The sequence below is a fragment of the Neoarius graeffei genome, chromosome 17 (assembly GCF_027579695.1).
Source record: "Neoarius graeffei isolate fNeoGra1 chromosome 17, fNeoGra1.pri, whole genome shotgun sequence".
Taxonomy (NCBI): domain Eukaryota; kingdom Metazoa; phylum Chordata; class Actinopteri; order Siluriformes; family Ariidae; genus Neoarius; species Neoarius graeffei.
The window spans coordinates 24,118,861-24,140,216 of record NC_083585.1 but is presented as its reverse complement, the minus strand read 5'-3'; the positions used below and the strand labels follow the sequence as shown (position 1 = coordinate 24,140,216).

At 42.3% G+C, this 21,356-nt stretch overlaps 1 protein-coding gene across 6 annotated transcripts in view; it reads right to left on the bottom strand.

Moving 5' to 3' along the window:
• cbl (Cbl proto-oncogene, E3 ubiquitin protein ligase) overlaps nucleotides 1–21,356 on the bottom strand; it is a 122,685-nt gene that overhangs the window by 13,955 nt on the left and 87,374 nt on the right. For 5 of the 6 annotated variants that reach the window (XR_009656855.1, XR_009656856.1, XM_060943853.1 and 2 more), the window contains exons 5-15: nucleotides 17,757–17,878; nucleotides 10,516–10,653; nucleotides 8,295–8,382; nucleotides 8,080–8,211; nucleotides 7,766–7,987; nucleotides 4,310–4,441; nucleotides 3,838–4,197; nucleotides 2,771–2,862; nucleotides 2,516–2,683; nucleotides 2,322–2,431; nucleotides 148–339 (exon numbers count right to left, since the gene is read on the bottom strand). Coding sequence is in view for 4 of the 6 variants with exons in the window: in XM_060943853.1 (XP_060799836.1) it covers nucleotides 148–339; nucleotides 2,322–2,431; nucleotides 2,516–2,683; nucleotides 2,771–2,862; nucleotides 3,838–4,197; nucleotides 4,310–4,441; nucleotides 7,766–7,987; nucleotides 8,080–8,211; nucleotides 8,295–8,382; nucleotides 10,516–10,653; nucleotides 17,757–17,878 (1,756 nt within the window). In the remaining 2 variants the exon portion in view is untranslated. The remainder of the gene's footprint in view (nucleotides 1–147; nucleotides 340–2,321; nucleotides 2,432–2,515; nucleotides 2,684–2,770; nucleotides 2,863–3,837; nucleotides 4,198–4,309; nucleotides 4,442–7,765; nucleotides 7,988–8,079; nucleotides 8,212–8,294; nucleotides 8,383–10,515; nucleotides 10,654–17,756; nucleotides 17,879–21,356) is intronic. The other variant, XM_060943852.1, reaches the window with a different exon arrangement.

Below are 21,356 nucleotides of genomic sequence, written 5' to 3'. Positions count from 1 at the left end.
TTTACCAGACTGCTGGCGGTCGGAAATCTCCGCTCAGTAACAAACTGAACTGTACAAAACGTTAAAAAAAAAAGTATTCAAATCACTTAATGCTTTAATTTCAACAAAAAAACAAGCATCAAAGTGATGCAACTTGTGTGAACTTACAGACTGATGCTCCCAGCTCGCTGTCCACAGACAGACGGCTGAACATAGAGGATGAGTTGCTCGCCTCGGAGAGTGTGCGTCGAGCGATTGGGAGAGGCGGTTTGGGAATGTCGTAGCCGTTCTCCTCCTCCTCTTCACACTCCGCCTGCTGCGGCCCGTTGCTGCTCGCCGTCGGAGGCAGCTCCGAGTAGTCTGGACACAGAGGGGAACAAAGTGATACAAACCCACCTGACTGCACAAATGACCGCTCTGCACGGCCAAGGCGGCTGAACAACCGCAGGTTCGAAATGTCGCGCTGCTCATTTATGGACCGAACATTTATTCATTTTTCTGAAGTCGTTACACTCTGGATTCTTTTGCTACACGTTCAAGTCAAAATGATGTAGACTTGGAAAAACCTTATTTGAACCATTAATAAACTCCAAATACCAAAATTACTCAGATCGAAACTACAGATACAAGTTTTCTTCTCTTCCCTTTTCTGAGAGGCAGATCTAGTTTCTGATAATTAAGTTATTCCATGAACTCGAGTCGCACGTGAGCCGGTAGCGTGGCGCTGAGTCAGCTGTAAGCCATGTATGACGAGATTGAATGGAATAATGGTTCTATTTCTACCTACATTCACTGGATTTTGAGAAACAGAGCGTTTTTATTTTTAAAACGACCGCTTAGGATGTAACCAAACCGGCGAAATGACAGCAGCAATTTGTGAAAAATGCTATTATAATAATTCTTGGGGGAGGGGAAAAAACCCACATTCTTACCACCAAACACTTATTCCATATTTTGTTGCTTTTTTTGGGGGGTGAGGGGGTGGGGGGGTGTTTCGTCATCATCATCTGGGTTTTTTGGCGGTTGGCAAACCAACTTAAAAGGTATATTACCGCCATTGACCGGGCTGGAGTGTGGATACTGGGGGTGGGGAAGAGATGACAATGACACCCCAAACAAAAAAAACCCTATATTCTCTTCGCTATTTCTGTTTCTTTTAAAAATACTTGATAATTTTTGGGGTTTTGTTTTCAAGTAGTCTTTATTTCATCCTCGGTTGGTCCAGCAACACTTTCCGCCATTTTGTTTTTCTCTACTCATTGTATATGAGCTGATACCCTAGTAGTAGAGTAGCCAATCAGAGCACATGATTGCAGAATATATATATATATATATATATATATATATATATATATATATATATATATATATATGAGTGATTCCACGCTTATGGGTACTGAAATGGGGACATGAACTTATTTTTAAAAATTCACCTAAAACCATTTCTTTTTTTACCATCAGGTCACAAAACATGTAATCTTTAATGAATGATATGTTAAAAGATAACTTTAATTTTCTGAGATGTAATAAAAACATATTTATATGCCAAAGTCAGAACATAACAGAAATGTTGTGGACATATATATTCTCAATTTTAACAATGTAGAATTACTTTTTGAAACATAGGAAGGTGATGTTTTAGCAAATATAATTAATAAACATGTGTAGTAGAATAAACATACACATTCTTTCAATAAGATTAACATGGTATATAGCTAGATTGTAATTAATTTGTAACAGACGCGAGATGGACAATCGTAACAGAAGTAATGGAACAGACATCATTTTGGAACTCATAGGCTTGACTTTGGCATATAAATATGTTTTTATTACATCTCAGAAAATTAAAGTTATCTTTTAACATATAATTCATTAAACATTACATGTTTTGTGACCTGATGGTAAAAAAAATGGTTTTAGGTGAATAAGTTCATGTCCCCATTTCAGTACCCATAAGTGTGGAATCACTCATATATATATATATATATATATATATATATATATATATATATATATATATATATGATATTCGAGATGTGTCTAGTGGTTTGAGTTAGGATTGAATTATTTTCTGTTATTTTCTTTCAGGAAAAAAAAAAAAAAAAAGGCATATTCAAACAAAGAAAATGACTCCGATCCTGTTTACAAATGAAAGTTGCATTAAACCATTTTTTATGCATGTTTTCGACTTTTAATTAAAACATCTCGCTCCAAAACACATCCCTTTATCACTGACCACAATTTAGATACAGAGTCCGTATTTAATCTGCTGAAACGTTTTATCTGACTCATTTCCTGCAGGATATATTACTCATACAGGCCGTGTGAACGGGTATGCATACCTGAATCACTGGCTTGATAAGGCAGAGTGGCGCTGAGGGCCTGGGCCTGGATGTTGTACATGGCTTCATACATCTGCAGGCTTTCAGGGTCAAGCTCACCGAGCAGGCTCCTAGACAATCAGACAGTTCATTAAAGGAAAAAACCAAACAAACGAACATTCACTCTAAGTGTTGATGCTTGTAAACCAATCTACCTGGAGTTAAGGTTGTTGGGGTGGTGAGGCCTGGGCACTGCCTCCCCCAGTGAAGGAGTCATGGTGGCCAGCACAGGCAGAGAGCTGGGAGTCATGTAGTCAGAATCCTCATCATTATTCTCACAGCCATCCTCGCCAGAGAACTGCTTCACTGCAGGAAGGGGTCTGCTGCAGCAAACAAAGTACTCAGGCATGCCAAGAGAACGACACATGGAGTCATACCAACAACAACAACAACAAAAAACCCACACACACCTGGCTGCAAGTGAATAAATGGCATTGGCTGATGCAGACGGCTTCACTTTTGGGTTGTCGTACTCAGTTCCAGAGGCTGTTGCACCAAAACACTGCAGCAGTGAGGCAAAAACACACACTCGCGTTAGAAACGGCGCACGTGAGGTTTTATAATTGGACAAAAACGTACTGTATAGTGTCCAAAAGCAGAGTGGAGAGAAACACCATTATTTAACCAAATACATGCACTGTGTATGCACGGTTTTGTTTACTTATTGCCTTGCACTGTTGTGTATTCACACTTTATGCACTCGTGTACTGTACTACTGTCCTGCACGAACGACATTCCGTTCCAGTGTAAATAAGCTACGCTACTGTTCAAAAGTTTGGGGTCACTTTGAAATGTCCTTATTTTTGAAAGAAAAGCACTGTTCTTTTCAATGAACATCACTTTAAACTAATCAGAAATCCACTCTATACATTGCTAATGTGGTAAATGACTATTCTAGCTGCAAATGTCTGGTTTTTGGTGCAATATCTCCATAGGTGTATAGAGGCCCATTTCCAGCAACTCTCACTCCAGTGTTCTAATGGTACAATGTGTTTGCTCATTGCCTCAGAAGGCTAATGGATGATTAGAAAACCCTTGTACAATCATGTTAGCACAGCTGAAAACAGTTGAGCTCTTTAGAGAAGCTATAAAACTGACCTTCCTTTGAGCAGATTGAGTTTCTGGAGCATCACATTTGTGGGGTCGATTAAATGCTCAAAATGGCCAGAAAAACGTCTCGACTATATTTTCTATTCATTTTACAACTTATGGTGGGAAATAAAAGTGTGACTTTTCATGGAAAACACAACATTGTCTGGGTGACCCCAAACTTTTGAACGGTAGTGTATGTAGAGGAATGACGATTAAAAACCCACTTGAACAAATCATACAATTATTAGCGAGCCCACGAGTGGGAGTACGGAAACAGCTGACATTTCGGCTAGAAGCTTTAGAGTTTGGTTACTGATCAGGCTACTGATCTGTCCGCCCGTGACACAGCACTACTGTTTGGTCCAAAGTGTCCAGAAATGCCCACCAGCTGCTGCTCGAGACCGGCAGAGTTGCTGTTCCGCTGGCCATCAAGAGCCGAGGGCAGGGCGAGCGGAAGGGAGTGCCGGTTCGAGAGCTCTCGTGACCCACGGGTCTCTCCTCCGACAGCAGGCATCTGGGAGGGAGCTTTGGGGACTGGGCGCAGGTTCCAGTCAGCCACGCCGCGGTTAGGCGGAGTAGGAGGTGGTTTATCACGAGGTGGTTCTCCGGGTGTGCAGGGTAGAGGCCGTCTCAGGATCCGACCATCGGCCCCAGCGGAATGAGGCCGCTCTGGAGGAGGAGGAGGGGGCAGGTCTCGCAGAGCTGGAGGCAGAGGCAATGGCTTGTCTTTGTGATGTGCGGAAGCCTGAGGATAGGAAGGTGCCATTAGGTCGTGACGTCAGAAAGTACGCTCAAACACCTTTTGGCTTTCTGCATGTTTGCCGTATTCAATATTGTGGCTTCGCAAGGCAATTTACCTTCGACGTGGCCCCGGGACTGGAGGCGCCTGGAGGGTTCGGCGGTCTGTGTGGGATGAGGTCTAGACGTGGAGGTACTGGAGGTAAAGATGTTTGGGGTGGCATTGACAACGGGGATGGAGGCCTCTCTACCTGTAAAACCCAAGACAAACCCATGCTCGTGGATCCATGCTTTATGTACTGCACGACAAAAACAAGCGTTCATTTCATCAAATTACGAACAAAAGCTGGCTGTGGATGGATTCTGGAATTTTAGCAATGATGGGATAAATGTAAAGGACTTAAAAGATTAAAGGTGACACAGGTCGACGCACTTTAAAAAAAAAAAATTATGAACAGTACGAATAACCCCAAGGTACTTGACATCACACGCTGGACAACGAACTGGAAAAACACCGCGCGTGAAAGTTTACACTTGGGGACGGAAACGGCCCGAGTTTATCCTCATTATAGTACGGGGTGTTTCAAAAAATCTTGAGATCATTTCACAATCTAATAACGTTGCCAATTCTCGCTCAACTGACCTCAAATTTTAAACCACGTGTGGAAACAGGTCAAAATTTTAATGTTGAAATGTTTCATCTTTTCAGGTACAGAAATGCCATTCACTGGAAAAGAAAAAGCCGTTGTGCGTGTCTGTCTCAGGCGGCACGCAAATGGAAAATCTGTGAAATCGTTCACATCTTTGAATTTTTCAGTCAAATTTTATATCGTTCAACATTAAGTCAATTCAGTTTCATTTGCCTGGACTATGTAGTTTCCGGGATATTTACATCTCAAATAATATTCAAATTTTTTGAAAACAGGCTGTATGATAACGAGCGAGGTTGCAACAAACATGTTCGGGACCGGCGGCCTCCGATGCAGAAGTGAGCGCTCGAGAGCCTTCAAGCTCACAGGCGCGTTTAGATTTGGAATTTTTCCAACCCTAGATTTTGATAAATATTTTTCTAAATATTTCAACGTCTCGATTTAGGAACGGTCATTCGATCTGGGCGAGCTGCCATGTTTGCTGTGGCTCCGCCGTCGTGATCTCTGACCCGCGCATGACCTCGCGTGGCTTTTTCGACCTGGCGGTTTGTAAACAGACTAACACGTGGGTTAGGACGCCCCGCATTAGGAAAGAAAACGTATTGAAACAAGACGATGGGAATGGGTATTAGCTCAAACAGTTCAGAAAGGCGAGTGGATTCAGCGATTCCTGAACCAACACATCGACCTTTAATGAAGACTAAGATGCAACGCTGAAAACACGTTGTACAGTATTATGAGATCAAACACAAAAACCTTTAGAACGTTGGTACTGTTGAAGGTATAACCCATTTTCTGTGCATGTACTGTAAACACTCTGCCAGGATGGTATGATGAAATTAAATGGCGCACTTTAGGACCAGCGATAACCAGTCCCCTCAGGATTCCGCGGGCCTTTTTTGTGATTGTTGCAGGCTAAAATGTCTGATGTTGCGGGGGGTTTTCCAAAAAATTGCGATGAAAGTTGCGGTGTTTTTTAGGTTTTTGTTGCGATTACATTGCGGGAGGAAGTGAAAGTTGCGAGAAATTGTTGCGATTTTCTCCTTTTGTGATTAAAATTGAGTGATATGTTAAATAAAGTTATTACTGAAAAACTATTGATTAAAAAAACAGACACTGAGAAATGGTCCTATAAACAACTTTACCAATATAAAAGATTAGCAGGACTACAAAAATGCAGAAAAATAGGCTTTACTTATCCAAATGCACCTGTTGGTTCAAAAGTTAAAGTGCAGAGAACCTCACAGCACAACATGAAGTTACCTTAAAATATAATATAAATGCCTCAGCTTTCATGTAAGAAAAAAAAAAAAAAAAAAACTATTAATATACTAGTACTGTGTGCAGGCAGTCTCTCCTGAAGACTAAATTAAACAATAATTATAAACTAATAAAATAAATGGCTCAGGCTTCATAGAAGAAAAAAAACAATTTGAACAGAATCTCACAGTATGATGCTGAAGCTGCCTAAACAATGGAAAATAAAATACCATTTTGGCAAAAATGTTGGCATCCATTAATTTCTTGTATTAAGTAAAAAAATAATGTAAAGTGCACACAGTCCTTCACTGTAAACACAACACACTTTCAGTAACAGAACTGAAGCCTATATAAACACTGACTCGCACAGGCTGCTTCTCTTGAATGGAAACACGGAAGTAAGCAGTGTTGCCAGATACCGCTGACGTTTTCCAGCCCAAAATATGTTCAAAACCCACCAAAATGCACTTGAAACCGCCCAATCTGGCAACACTGGAACTAAGGAGGAAGGTAGTTTGTCAACGTCACCTCAAAACGACGACAACGTTTGGTCAAATTTGCAGAAAAGTTGCGGTGATTGGATATAATTGCAACACCGCCCTGAATTCGCAGGGATTGGTTGAATTTGCGTTGAAGTTGCAAATCGCAACATCGCAAAATCCTGGAGGGTCTGGATAACACGCTGCACTCCAATTGTCAGATTGTGACAAAAGATGGCTTGCTTTGTGCAGGTTGAGCAACAAAACTGCACAGGTGCTTCTGCTGACGACGAGCAGCACAAACTAGAACGCTTCTGTTCACACAGGATCGTGAGAAAAGCCAGGGTTCGTGTCCTCGTGCGTTTGTGAAGGCAGAACGCACTGACTATATGACGAGCTTAAACTTTGGGAAAGGAAACCTACGCTACCATGCACAGCAGCACCGAGTTAAAGAATAACTGTCTTTGGACCTTTAATATTCCAAGTTATTACTCAATATATACACAGGCTGGAAAACTGACACTGCGTGAAAGATGCATGCAAAGTTATACAAATGTATTTTCCCTTATTTCTCTCCCCCACCCTGCTCATGCAAAGCAGATGCACTGATCATTAAACGGAACTGATGGAACAGATGCAATCAGGTCTCTGTCTCGGCAAAAAAAAAAAAAAAAGGCCACAGTATAGAGAGGGTGTGTGAAAGTCGGTTGGGAACGCCACCTGAAATCCTCGTACAGTAAAAGTGCAAGGGTGAAAGAAAGAACGAGAGAAAAGAACAAAAGAATGAGAGAAAGAACGAACGAGAGAAAGAACGAACGAGAGAAAGAACGAATGAGAGAAAGAATGAGCGAGAAAGAAACAAAGAACGAACGAGAAAGAGAAAGAGAGAAAGAAACAGAACGAGAGAGAAACGAGAGAGAAAGAGAAAGAACAAGAAAGAAAGAAAGAACGAAAGAAAAAAGAACGAGAGAGAAAGAAAGAATGAAAGGAAAAGAACGAGAGAGAATGAATGAGAAAGAACGAGAGAGAAAAAGAAGAACGAAAGAAAAAGAACGAGAGAAAAAGAAAAAAGAACGAAAGAAAAAGAACGAGAGAGAAAGAAAGAACGAAAGAAAAAGAACGAAAGAGAAAGAACGAGAGAATGAATGAGAAAGAACGAGAGAGAGAGAAAGAAAGAAAGACTCACTTTAGCACAAGCCAGCTTGCTCATCATGAGGTGGGGGTCTTCCAGTCGGTCGTCGTCATCATCATCGTAGCTCGGCGAAGGTGCCCCTTCTGCCCCGAACATGCTCCTGCAGCCCCCATAGGAACCTCCACTGTTGTCCTTGGGGTCGAAGGGGTCAACCACAATGGGCTCCGTGCCCTTGATTTCGCAGCGGCAGAAAGGACATCCCTGGCCCTCGGATTCCTGCGGCGCACAATTAGAGACTCGGGTAAATCGATAAAAACACCAAACGTGGTAACCGGCACGCATAAGGAAGTTCTGCAGGTCATTCTTACCTGCCATGCAGTGAGGCAAGACGTGCACATGAGGTGGCCGCAAGGCTCAATCTTCACATCCTTGTCGTTCTCAGCGCAGATCTTGCACAGCTGGAAAGTCGAGCCCATTTCGCAGTAGAGCTCGTACTGCTCCTGTTGAACAGAAGAAAGCAAGGAGTGTGTTACAGCTCGGAAAGAGAACAAGCCGTGTGGAGCACAGCGGCGCGCAGACTGACCTGTGTGACTTTGATATGGTCTTGTGGTGAGGGCTCGCACAGCCCTGTGAGATCCGGGTTCTGAGTACGGCCATCAGGGAACAGGTAACTGAAACGCACACACGTACACTCAGTCAGAACTAGAGGAGGAATTTCTAGCACCGAGAGAGAGGAAGAGACTCAACAGACCTCAAAAGACAAAAAGTACTTAACAGCAGGAGCTACAAAATAACGCACTGCATTGAGTGACGAGTTCATGACGAGAGTGCTCCGAGAGCATAATATCCCTCGCTGGCAACTCGGCCATAACGCTGCTAAAATGCAACCGAATTGAACAAAATTGCAACATGCAGATTACCGGCATATAACAAAGAATCCTGCCAAGTTTCGTGAAATTCCTCCAAAAATCATGAGAGGAGTTGATTCCAGAAGGTGAGCGCACTTCCCGGGACGGATATCGCCACAACATAATCCCCCTTCGGGCCTTTCGGCCAGCGAGGGATGATTAAAATTGTGAGGGAAGTTGATTTCAGAAAGCGAGCACACCTTGATGAAATTGCCAAAGTACAAGTTTGTTAATAATCATCAAGGGCAGAACTTTGGGAAAACCTGCCCAAATTAAACCAAATTTCAATCTGCGTATAACCGTCATATAACAAAGCCTTCTGCCAAGTTTGGTGAAATTCCTCCACAGATTGTGAGAGCTGACGATTTCAGAAGAATGTACACCCTCATGAAATTGTCAAAGTTATTTAATCAAGGGTCACAAAGTGAAATTCACACGCATTACCATCATATAACAAGGCCTTTTACCAAGCTTCGAGAAATTCGCCCAAAAATTGAGAGAGGAGTTGATGTTGGAAGAAAAACGCACCATCATGAAATTGTCCAAGTACAAGCTTGTTAATCAAGGGCCAGAACTCCTGCAAAATGTGACTGAATTGAACAAAATAATATGCGTACTACCGACCTCTAACAATGCCTTTTAACAAGTTTGATGAAATTCCCCCAAAAATTGAGAGAGTTGATTTCAGAAGGAAAAAAAAAAAAAAAAAAATGTGAAATTGTCAAATTGTACATTTTGTTACTCAAGAGCTGTAACTCTGGTAAAATGTGACCCAAGTTAACAAAACTGCAATATGTGTATTGCCGACAGATAAAGAATCCTGCCAAGTTTGGTGGAATAGGCCATTTGCAGGAATTGGTCACGTGTCAGTTTTCCCCATAGCAACAAGCCCGTGGTGGGCAAGCCAACTTGACATTCCTTGACAACCGTAAGAGTTTGACTAGTGTTGCGAAGCGATCCATTTCTATAATAGCTGTTTTGACCTTTCCTGCTGTCTTTTTTGACCTGAATTTTCATGTGTACTTGGAAAAAGTTTGTGGTTTTAACTTCTGTCATAAGTTAGAGCGAAACATTGGCCATAAAAGAGAGCTTTTTGGACTCAAGTCGGTCGCTGCCCAAAGAAATTCACGTGCGAAATTGCACATTTCTCAGGTACTGTATGTTTATAACTTATAATTTCTCCTTTTCTACCTTTATCATTCACTTAATGTGTGAAGATTCTGGAAAATACATACAGATATACCTGTAGATGTTTTTTTAGCCAATAAGAAGCAGATTTTAAAAAAAAACAAAACAAAAAAAAAAACACCTCTCTTACGACCAATGATTCGCTTTAACTTACAACAGAAATTAAAACCACAAACTTTTTCCAAGCACACACGAAAATTCGGGTCAAAAAGAGACAGCAGAAAAGGTCAAAACAGCTATTATAGAAATGGATCGTATCGCATCACCAGTCAAACTCTTACGGTTGTCAAGGAATGTCAAAGTTAGCTTGCCCACCACGGGCTTGTTGCTCTGGGGAAAACCGACACGTGACTAATTCCTGCAAATGGCCTATTCCTCCAAAAATTGAGAGGGGTTGATTTCAGAAGGGGAGCACCGTTCCAGGACGGATGGAAATTGCCACGACCTAATCCCCCTTCGGGCCTTTCAGACAGTGGAGGATAAAATCTAAAAAAAAAAAAGTCTCATACGAGGCAAACTAATTGTTCCAGAAACTACATAACACACCGTGGAATATTTTCCAGCTCCTACTGCATCATGGCTTCCAAGCCAAGTAAGACCTCCAAACAAAATTAAAAGCAAAGATGCACATACTCCATGTATAGCAGGAAGCCAGCCAGCTCGGCTTGCACAATACTAATTGGTTATGAAGGATATAAACACACTTACAATCCTTCCCGGAAGCCATCGATGAGAGCCTGGAAGAGAGGCTTGTTGTGGGGAATGGTTTGCAGGATATTCCCGTCTGCAGTCACGTAACCGATGGCCCACTGGCCCAGGCGTGTGCAGCTCAGCCTGAAAATGTAGCTACAGTGCACAGCAGAGTAGACATGTCCCAATATTAAACTTTTATACAATCATAACATCTGAACACCTGATTTTGTCTCCCCCCCCCAAAAAAAGCCAATTTTCACTGATCTCTGACTGTGGTGGTGGTGGAGGGGTGGGAAGGAACCAGATGTGAAGGGTGGCAAGAGTGACAGAATGAGCCAGTAACAAATGAGTGTCAACACCTGTGCATGCTCAGTGCGAGACTATTTATGTTCACTTCCTCTCCCAGTAGGCACTAAACACCAGAGAGCGAGCGAGAGAGCGAGCGAGAGAGCGAGCGAGCGCACGCGCGGTGATTCGGAGTGAAGTGAGCTCTGTAACTTGTCCATTAATAGAACACTGACAGCGCTGTGTGCGTGTGCGCGTATGGGTGTGTGCGCGCCTTTTTTGTTCAAGCTTGATCAGTGATTTGCAAGAAAAATGCTATAGGGTGCAAATGTGACCTAAACTAATAGGAAAGTCTCTAGTGGCTTCATTCCCTCAGATAACAGACCAGAATCATCACAGATGAGCTGTGTTCACACTTATACCGGTACGAAACTGGTATAACTGTATTGATACAAAGTACACCGGTACAGTTTAGTGCATCTGTCCACACTAGCGAGAAATGTTTGCAGTTTTCTTTCACGGTAGTTGAAATGCGCATGCGCGAAATGTTTCCATGGTTACCGAGTAACTTCCAGCGGTCTCAAAAGTAGCCGGTCACCGGCAGCAAATCGCTGGCTATGGCTTGTTATGCCGCCGGCTATTGTCAGTCGAGTCACAAAATTTAATATTAAATATTTCTGACAGCAAAAAAAAGTTGTGAACGTAAATTACATCCACTATGTCATGTATGTCCGTTGCCGCGTCAACTGTGTTTACATCCTCGACACGAGTGCAGCCATTACTGCCGCCTGTGTTGCCAGATTGCGCGTTTTCCCGCCTAATCTGGGCGGTTTTAAGTGCATTTTGGCGGATTTTGAACATATTTTGGGCTGTAAAACATCAGCAGTATCTGGCAACATTTTTTTACTTAATACAAGAAGTTAATGGATGCCAACGTTTTTGCCAAAATGGTATTTTATTTTCCATTGTTTAGGCAGCTTCAGCATCATACTGTGAGATTCTGCTCAAATTGTTTTTTTCTTCTATGAAGCCTGAGCCATTTATTTTATTAGTTTATAATTATTGTTTAATTTAGTCTTCAGGAGAGACTGCCTGCACACAGTACTAGTATTAATAGTTTTTTTCTTATATGAAAGCTGAGGCATTTATATTATATTTTAAGGTAACTTCATGTTGTGCTGTGAGGTTCTCTGCACTTTAACTTTTGAACCAACAGGTGCATTTGGATAAGTAAAGCCTATTTTTCTGCATTTTTGTAGTCCTGCTAATCTTTTATATTGGTAAAGTTGTTTATAGGACCATTTCTCAGTGTCTGTTTTTTTAATCAATAGTTTTTCAGTAATAACTTAATATTTAACATATCACTCAATTTTAAACAACCCCCGCGCCTCCCCCATGGCTTGCCCCCATAGTCTCCAAAATTTCTGTGGGAAACACTGGCGTGCGTAACAACGCTAATCAAGCTTAAGCTAGACGACCCGCCTCAAATACCCGTCCCGGGTAAATGTTATCCCAATTTTAGATGGCCTGTTCCAAACCATCCCGCCCCATGAAAAATTCGTACTTGCATATCTATCTCTCTCTATCTCTGCACGCTTTGCGTGCATTATGTTTGCCGCTGGCAGACATTTTACCATTTTGCACCCTGCTGTAAATTATTTGTACCCTGCTATTCTCCCAAACTTTGAAGCCCCTGAACTTCCTTCCGAGAATATGGCGGATGAAACAACGTGTGTGTGCTTTTTGTTGTCAGTGTACAGTCTTTATTTCTGGTGGTCATTTATTCAGTCGAATCGTATACAACGCACGAGGCAGTTAAGAAAGAAACAAATGAATCTCCGTTCTTCACTATTTTATTCAGCGAAGACATCGATTGAGGTGTGTGACTTTGTGCATGCGCATTATATTTGTATCGATACAGAACCGCTTCATCTGTCCACACTACAGCGAAGCGCTACAGTACCGATACTGTACCGGTACGAAACCCATACATTTGTGGGTTTCGTACCGATACAGTTATACCGCTACAGTACCGGTATAGTTGCTAGTGTGGACAGGTGTTGCGGTACGAAAGTAGTTTCGTATCGGTACAAAATCCCTAGTGTGGACAGGGTATTACTTTTATCAAGTGTTTACAGGTCATTTTTTGAGAACAGAATGACGTAAATAAGGCTTAGCTGACTAGATCAGGTTAGAATATACAAGAGCATAATATCAGCGTCCACCATTTTCCCTTAAAGCTAGACCGCCTTTCAGATTTTTCAAGTGTAGGTCATAAAAAGAATTTTCCCCCTGACACCCAATTATTTTTGTTTAGTGGACCGAAAGCTCCTGAATTTGAATCACAGACGTCCAATTTTATTTAGTTTTAAAATAGAGCAATTAATGAATTTGACCCTAAATTCTCTGCTATTTTTTTACCCTGCTTCACCATGATGTGGTGGGCTTTCCCTGTTCACGCAAGGCATTGTGGGATACGAATTTGAAACAGGAGAGAAAAACAGAGGACGCGAGCGTGCGAATGAAACGTGAAAGACCGACTGCAGTAACGGAAAGCGAGAAGAAAAGAAAACGCAGGACCAAACTAATAAATATTGGTGATCAGCGGAGACGGTGGGATGATGGGAGAGTGACCAGGCTCAAATTCGCCTCAAAAAGATACAGATTTGGGCCAAGTGCAGCACGTAATTCACTAATTAAAATATCGGGTGCTTCAAAAAACTTGATATCATTTCACAATCTAATAACGTTACCAATTCTTGTTGTTCTGCTGACCTCAGATTTTAACAGCGTGTGGAAATGGGTCAAAATGTTCTGTTTAATGGTCTGAGGTATAGAAATGCCATTCACTGGAAAAGAAAAGGCGTTGTGGGTGCTCGAGCGTACTCTAATACAGTCGAACGAGACTGTGCAGCGTGCATTTATGAGAGAATTCTTTAGAAAAAAAAAAAGGCACCAGCTGCAATGCAGATTTGGACACGGCGCAAAAAGTTCAAAGAGGAGGGCTGTCGGAAGAGACGGCTGAGCGAGCGAATATTGAAAATTTGTGAAATCGTTCATGGGATCCACATACCTTTGAATTTCTCATTCAAATTTTGAGGAAGAAATCTTATATTCCTCAACATTCAGCCTGTTCAGTTTTTCATTTGCCTCGACTATGTAGTTTTACAGCTCAAATTAAATAAATAAATAAACCCATGAACTGGGCGATCTCGCGCACGTTATGTTGCTGTGGAACCCCCTTAAAGTGCCATTCCACCATTGAATGTATTTTTTTGGCATAAAATACAATACATTTTATGACATGACTAGACAGAGAAATCTTTTAGCTTCAAAATGATATATCAAACAATTTTTTGACAACGACAAGTATATTAATTTTGCGACCAAAAAGTCACCTACCCTTTTAATTTCCGCGCGTGATGTCATCGGCAGGTTCCCCTTCTTGTATACCACGTGACGTGTGACGTGGCACAGATTATCAGCAACAGCGGATAGAACGCGATTTCCACTTGTCGATTGCCGTGCCGATATTCACCATCGACCGTCTCCTTTGGGCATCACTTGCTATTTTCCTTCGCTTCTTTTCCGAAGCTGACAATCGTGTTCTATCCACCATTGCTGATAATGTGTACCACATGACGTGGTACACAAGAAGGGGAACCTGCCGATGACATCACGCGCGGAAATTAAAAGGGTAGGTGACTTTGGTCGCAAGATTAATATACTTGTCGTTGTCAAAAAATTATGTTTGATATATCATTTTGAAGCTAAAAGATTTCTCTGTCTAGTCATGTTGTCATAAAATATATTGTATTTTATGCCAAAAAAAATCTCCAATGGTGGAATGGCACTTTAAATTAGACCCGCTCCCAGTCACAGAACTGCCCGATAGTTCGTGAGATATTACAGAAATAAACACGAGTCAATATGACCAAGAACTATTTTTTTTTTTTATTTTATTAAACTGAAAGGCCGTCTAGCTTTAATGACGCACAACTTTCAAATACCTCTTAAAAAGACTGCATGATCCTACACGGACACACGCTACCGTTCAAAAGTTTGGGGTCACTTTGAAATGTCCTTATTTTTGAAAGAAAAGCACTGTTCTTTTCAATGAAGATCACTTTAAACTAATCAGAAATCCACTCTATACATTGCTAATGTGGTAAATGACTATTCTAGCTGCAAATGTCTGGTTTTTGGTGCAATATCTCCATCGGTGTATAGAGGCCCATTTCCAGCAACTCTCACTCCAGTGTTCTAATGGTACAATGTGTTTGCTCATTGCCTCAGAAGGCTAATGGATGATTAGAAAACCCTTGTACAATCATGTTAGCACAGCTGAAAACAGTTGAGCTCTTTAAGCTAGCCGCACACTACGCCGATCCACGCGGTACCGAACCGACCCCCGACAGGGCACGCACATATCCCCGACTAGCATCATAAACATTCCGCTAAATATCACATGACAACTTAATAGCTTTGTGATTGGCTATTGGATATCGTTACTGTTAAATCCAACACTTGAAGATGCTACAGGCTGAATTACAAATGACACAACACGGAATATGTAGCGCGCTATCTAGGCTGCATGAGCTATTATTCCCAACCTTAAATAGTGCACTTATATAGGGGAGTTAAAGCGATTTGGAATTCAGCCACACAACTTGAGCAGAGTGGCTTTCCAGCCCACTGTGTCTATGGATAAAGCTTCAGTCTATGGAATTACAGTATATACCTGCATTAGGTGCTACCAACACGTATTTCTCGCGCTAGAAATTGTGTTTAATGATGTCACGTGTTATATGCGAAAGATATGATTGGCTATTGCTAGCAACTCTCGCCGATCAGTTTTTCGAATCGGCTGTGAGATGAGTCGGTACCATCGAAAACTAGTCTTTACGCCTGACTCGCGACTTCAGTTGGCTCGGTACGCTGAAAATCGGCGTAGTGTGCGGCTAGCTTTAGAGAAGCTATAAAACTGACCTTCCTTTGAGCAGATTGAGTTTCTGGAGCATCACATTTGTGGGGTCGATTACCGTATTTTCCGGACTATACGTCGCTCCGGAGTTTAAGTCGCATCAGCCAAAAAATGCATTATGAAGACGAAAAAAACATATATACGTCGCACCGGACTATAAGTCGCACTTTTTTGAAGGGTTATTCTATCCATAGAATCTGTGATTGTATCTGATAAGCGGCGCGTGGTTACTGCGCGACTGCATTGTTTATTTAATAAACGAACAGCTGAGCAGTGATAACGCGCCCTTTGCCCTGTAAGTAGCCTCGTCTGATTATTTTAAATATCTACTACTATCTTTAATACGATCACTATCGTTATTACTAATAGCCTATATTATTATTATAACTAATATTAGTAGCCTATTACTGATGCATTAATCAGTTTGCTTTTAGAATATTTTTACCGGTAGGGCTTATTATCGCCCCATGGCTCTTTCATCTGTGTTATTAAAGCTGTAGTCATCATCGAGGAGTGTCATTCTTCATTTTTGTCGAATTTTATTTCATCAAATCAGAGGTCAAGTAGGCTATAGGTATATCATCTCCAAAGACAGGTACGGTAGTAAAAACAACCGTCTAGTGGAAAAAAACAAAACAACCGCTTTTAAATCCCCTACTTAAATCCTTAAAATGAGTCATTTAACTCGTGTCTTGTGTGATCTGATCTCCAATGGTGAAATAAACCGGCTGTGATGAGTACAGTCTGTTATTTTAGAAGATAAATGTAATATATAATTTAATATATAGACTAATAAAAATTAATATTTTATAATATAATATCACGACATATTACTGTCTGTAACCGTCACTAAAGCGTTTTCTAAGATCATAATGTCTGATATTATTATTATTATTATTTTACACACACAATAAGCGCATGTGCGTAAAGTTATAGTAAACCATCCCCCGCCTTTTTTTTTTTTTTTTTTTTGAGTCGCCGGACCCACCCACCTCCTGCGTTCCGGGACCTCCCACTTCACAAATTAAGCACTGCCTAAAATCACTACATAACTTATTTAAATAACTATAGGCCTATCATTAATAATAAAACACAGGTCAATCAAGTTTATCAAGCTGATGATTTCACTCCAAATCAGCAAATCCATTCAATTCCTCATCCTCGGTGTCGCTTCTGAACAACTCTGCGTCCAGCGGCAGATGAAGCGCCGTTTCCTCTTCTTCTGCGTGGCTGTCATCAGACTCCGCATCAGCTCCAGTTATTCCGCGGTGAAAGAAAAAAAAAAAAAAAAAAAAACATATATACGTCGCACCGGAGTATAAGTCGCATTGCCAGCTGAACCATGAAAAAAAGTGCGACTTATAGTCCGAAAAATACGGTAAATGCTCAAAATGGCCAGAAAAATGTCTTGACTATATTTTCTATTCATTTTACAACTTATGGTGGGAAATAAAAGTGTGACTTTTCATGGAAAACACAACATTGTCTGGGTGACCCCAAACTTTTGAACGGTAGTGTATACAGTACACGTTAATGAATACGCAACAAATGCGTGTGACATCATATGGAGTCTTACAATACACCGATTGATTTCTGGTACCAAGCTGTTCTGTGATCCGCTGGGAGCTCGAGGTCTTCTGACTGAATGAATGTGAATTGTCTCTGTGTGCCACTGTTGTGTGTGTGTGTGTGTGTGTGTGTGTGTGTGTGTGTGAGAGAGAGAAAATGGTTACGAATGATTATCTAAGCCTGCTTGCGTAACTCACGGATGGTCATTCGGATGAATCCGTGGCTGCGTGCGAATATGTACGGGACGTCGCATCCGAAAGGACACCGCGTGCGTGCCCTATTGTTGCGCGCAGGCCGTGCGTAGGAGAGAAGCCGAGAAAGGCGGCAGAGTTATGATTATACAGTAGGTGTAACAGAATTGCGTCATTGTTTCATGCTGCAGACGTGGAGGTGGTCAGGATTGTCGTGGGAGTACTACCTGCCAGGCTTGTGGATAAACTTCTGCAGGCGAGCTTTGACCTCATCGTAGGTGAGAAAAGCCATGTATCCTGGGTGAGTCACTGCAAGGCTGTTCCAGTTCCGAAGCAGAGACGACCATGGCTACAAACAAACACACACAGTTCACATCAGCACAATGAGAGACCCAGTAATGAGAGTGAGTCATTCTGTACAGCAGTTCTGCCAGTTAGACTGATAAAACCCCCTCAGCAGATCTATGCTCGCAAATACGGACCGGAACAGCAGGACGTTAAACTGGAAGAGGATGAACGTTAATGAATGAGAGCGTAGGTGAAAAGGCGAGCGGATGGAATCGTTCTTGGACGAATTAACAAGTGTGCTAAAAACAATGAGATTTTTTATTCCAACCTTTTCTAAAACCACAGGGGCGGTATTGTCCGAAAGCAAAAAAAATGAACTGATAAACTACCTGTTATATACTGTCACGCAAACGATGTTAACCTGGCATCCTGTATTCAGTCAGTCAACATCCCTCTCACGCCAGAATCTGGTCTCCTGTCCCAGCGTATAGGTGTGGCGCCCATCTCCATTTCCATAGCCCTCGGCCTCTCGCCTATACAGCTAGGGTTACAGCGGGGGGCGGGGCTAGTCCTCTGGCAACCGTGAGAGTTCGACTCCCCCACATTGCAATCCAGATGCGAGCGCCTTGCCAGACACCAGGAGGCACCATTTTGATGACGGTCGTTGGTATGACCTGACTGAGTAGAACTCGCGATCTCCCGGTCTAAGATCAAGTGGAGTATTCAGTAAACTACTGATTATTCAATCCACATTCACTGGACAGGACCAATCGGGTGCTCTGATTGGCTACTCTACTACCAGCTCGTATACCGTGAGTACAGAAAAACAAAACGGTGGCATGTTTTGCTCAACCAACCGAGGGTGAAATAAAAACTCGACTCGCAAGCAAAACGCTCAAAAAAGTAAAGCAACAAAATATGGAATAAATGTATTTTTTTTTCTAAATTTTATTTTTCAAGAATTATTATAGCATTTTTCACAAATTGCTCCTGTCATTTCGCCCGTTTGTTTACATTCTACGCGGAAATGATTGTCGGATGTGTTGTATAAAAAAAGTTTTTACTTATAGAATTTTCTAAAAATAAAAATACTGTTTCTCAAAATCCAGCGAACGTGGATCAAATAAAACGGTCATTCCACTCAAATCTCGTCGTACACGGCTTATATCAACTCTGTGCCTCGTCAGCTATCAGCTCGTGTATGACTCGATTTCAGAGAGTAACTGTTAAATATACAAAACGAATAAACATATGTAATGTGACATTCAGCTTAAACATACATGGAATTAGTTATGGCCCTTTTCCACTACCCTTTTTCAGCTCGCTTCAGCCCGACACGGCTCGCGTTTCGACTACCGAAGAAGAGCACGACTCAGCTCGCTTCAGCCCTGCTCAGCACCCAAAACTCGCACGGTTTTGGAGTGGGGCTGAAGCGAGCCAAACCGAGCCGAGTGAGGCTAGGGGCGTGAGGAGACACTCCCCTGTGCACTGATTGGTGAGGAGGAGTGTCCTCACACGCCCACACGCCCCGCGAGCACGCTGGGATCTGTAAACACCGCAAACCCGGAAGAAGGAGAATTACGAGAATTATGAAGCCTTATGCGCCTCGCCTCATCTATACGCCCTTGCCAGTATCTGTTGGCGTTGTCGGTGACAACAAGCCACAGCACCAAGACCAGCAACACTAACGACTCCATGTCCTCTATGTTTATTGTTTACTATCCGGGTTGTGAGACTACCGCTTAAAAGCTCACTGATGTCACTGTTTGCGCTGCTTAACGACATCACCTGACATCCACCCACTTTCGCTAACTCCACCCAATGTGTCCACCCACTTCCAGCCAGCACGGTTCAGCGCGGTTGTAGTCGAAATGCAACTCCAACAGCCCCACTCAGCTCGACTCAGCCCGACTCAGCACCGCACGGCTCAGCCCGACTCAGCCGCGTTGGTAGTGGAAAAGCGGCATTAGTTAGTTAACATGTAGAGCAAAAGCATTTCTGTAAAACGCTGCTTTAAAAACACCCCCAGAAAGTCCACGACCTTCAACAGGACCTCCAGAAAGTCCCCTGTGGAGGGGGGATAAATAAATAACCACACAGAGCCTTTTTCTGTGATGTATAACAAGTCGGGTGTCACTTGGGGTGTCTGGGATCGTCATCATCCATCAATATCCAGCTCTTAACCTTTGAGCAAACACGGTGTTTAATCTCAAATATCTTGGTAAGCCAGTATCCCACTGGGCTGCGACAGCCTGCGACTAGTTGGAGACAACGATTGCGATAAAATATGCAAATTCAGTTCTCGCGCTTCAGCCAGTGTCTCACGTCACGGAAACTGACTCGAGAAGGGTTCACGACAGCTTTGCGACTATTTTGAGAGACGTTTTGTCGTGCGAATTGTTTGACCATGTTCAAAATTTCAGCGACGAAGGAGCGACACTTTGCGACTCATGCGAGAAAATTGAGAAGCCCCGCGAATGTTTCAAGACGCTTTTGAAACTCTCTCGCAAGCCCAGCGAGATACTGGCTGTACTGATGCCATCAATGTTCAGAGTAGAGCCCTGCACTCCCGCGGGACCCGACGCAAAGCAGTGCGCCGCGGGACAAATTTTGAAAGCTCATTGCGGGCGGGAGGGGGAGTGCACAATGTGGGAGCGGACGGGAGAGGTGATAAGCTGCAGTCCCGCTAACTAAAAACGTGTTTAAAATAAAATTTATAAATTAGTAATTTATGTCTATCGTATATAATTTGTGCTGGATATTTTATTTGGCATTAAGAAAAACATTTTAAGATGCCCAAATTTGCGGATGTGGTCTAATCTCGCGTACGTTTCCGATTCCTTTCCGCTCTTCCGTGTTTGAGATCTCTGATCATGGCAGAAGAGCAGAGCTCCTCTAGTGAAGCTCACAGTGCTTCAGAAGTAAGTGCTGCTTTAAAAAGAGGTACATTTACCGTTAAGTCAAGAGTCCTGAAATCAGACATTTGGAAGTCGTTCTCACTCGTGTACGACGCAGAGGGAAATCAGCTGCCCTTTGCTTGTTGTGATAAGTGCCAAAAGGTTCTGACGTACAACAGCCATAAATCAGGTACATCAGGCCTGAATCGCCATGTATGTACTGTCTTAAAGTGCCATTCCACCATTGGATGTATTCTTTGGCATAAAATACAATATATTTTATGACAACATGACTAGATAGAGAAATCTTTTAGCTTCAAAATGATACATCAAACAATTTTTTGACAACGACAAGTATATTAATTTTGCGACCAAAGTCACCTACCCTTTTAATTTCCGCACGGTAGTGAAACGTGATGTCATCGGCAGGTTCCCCTTCTTGTGTACCACGTGTTGGTCTATTTTTAGACCAGGAAACCCCCAAAGTGAGAGAGTCATTTCTCCTCGTATATGGGGGCCAAAAAAATTGCAAAAAATTGAGTTAATCTTTCAGCTAGCTAGATTTATTGGTATTAGCTAGATTTATTGGTATTATTTTTATCGCGTTCTATCCGCCATTGCTGATATGTGCCACGTGACGTG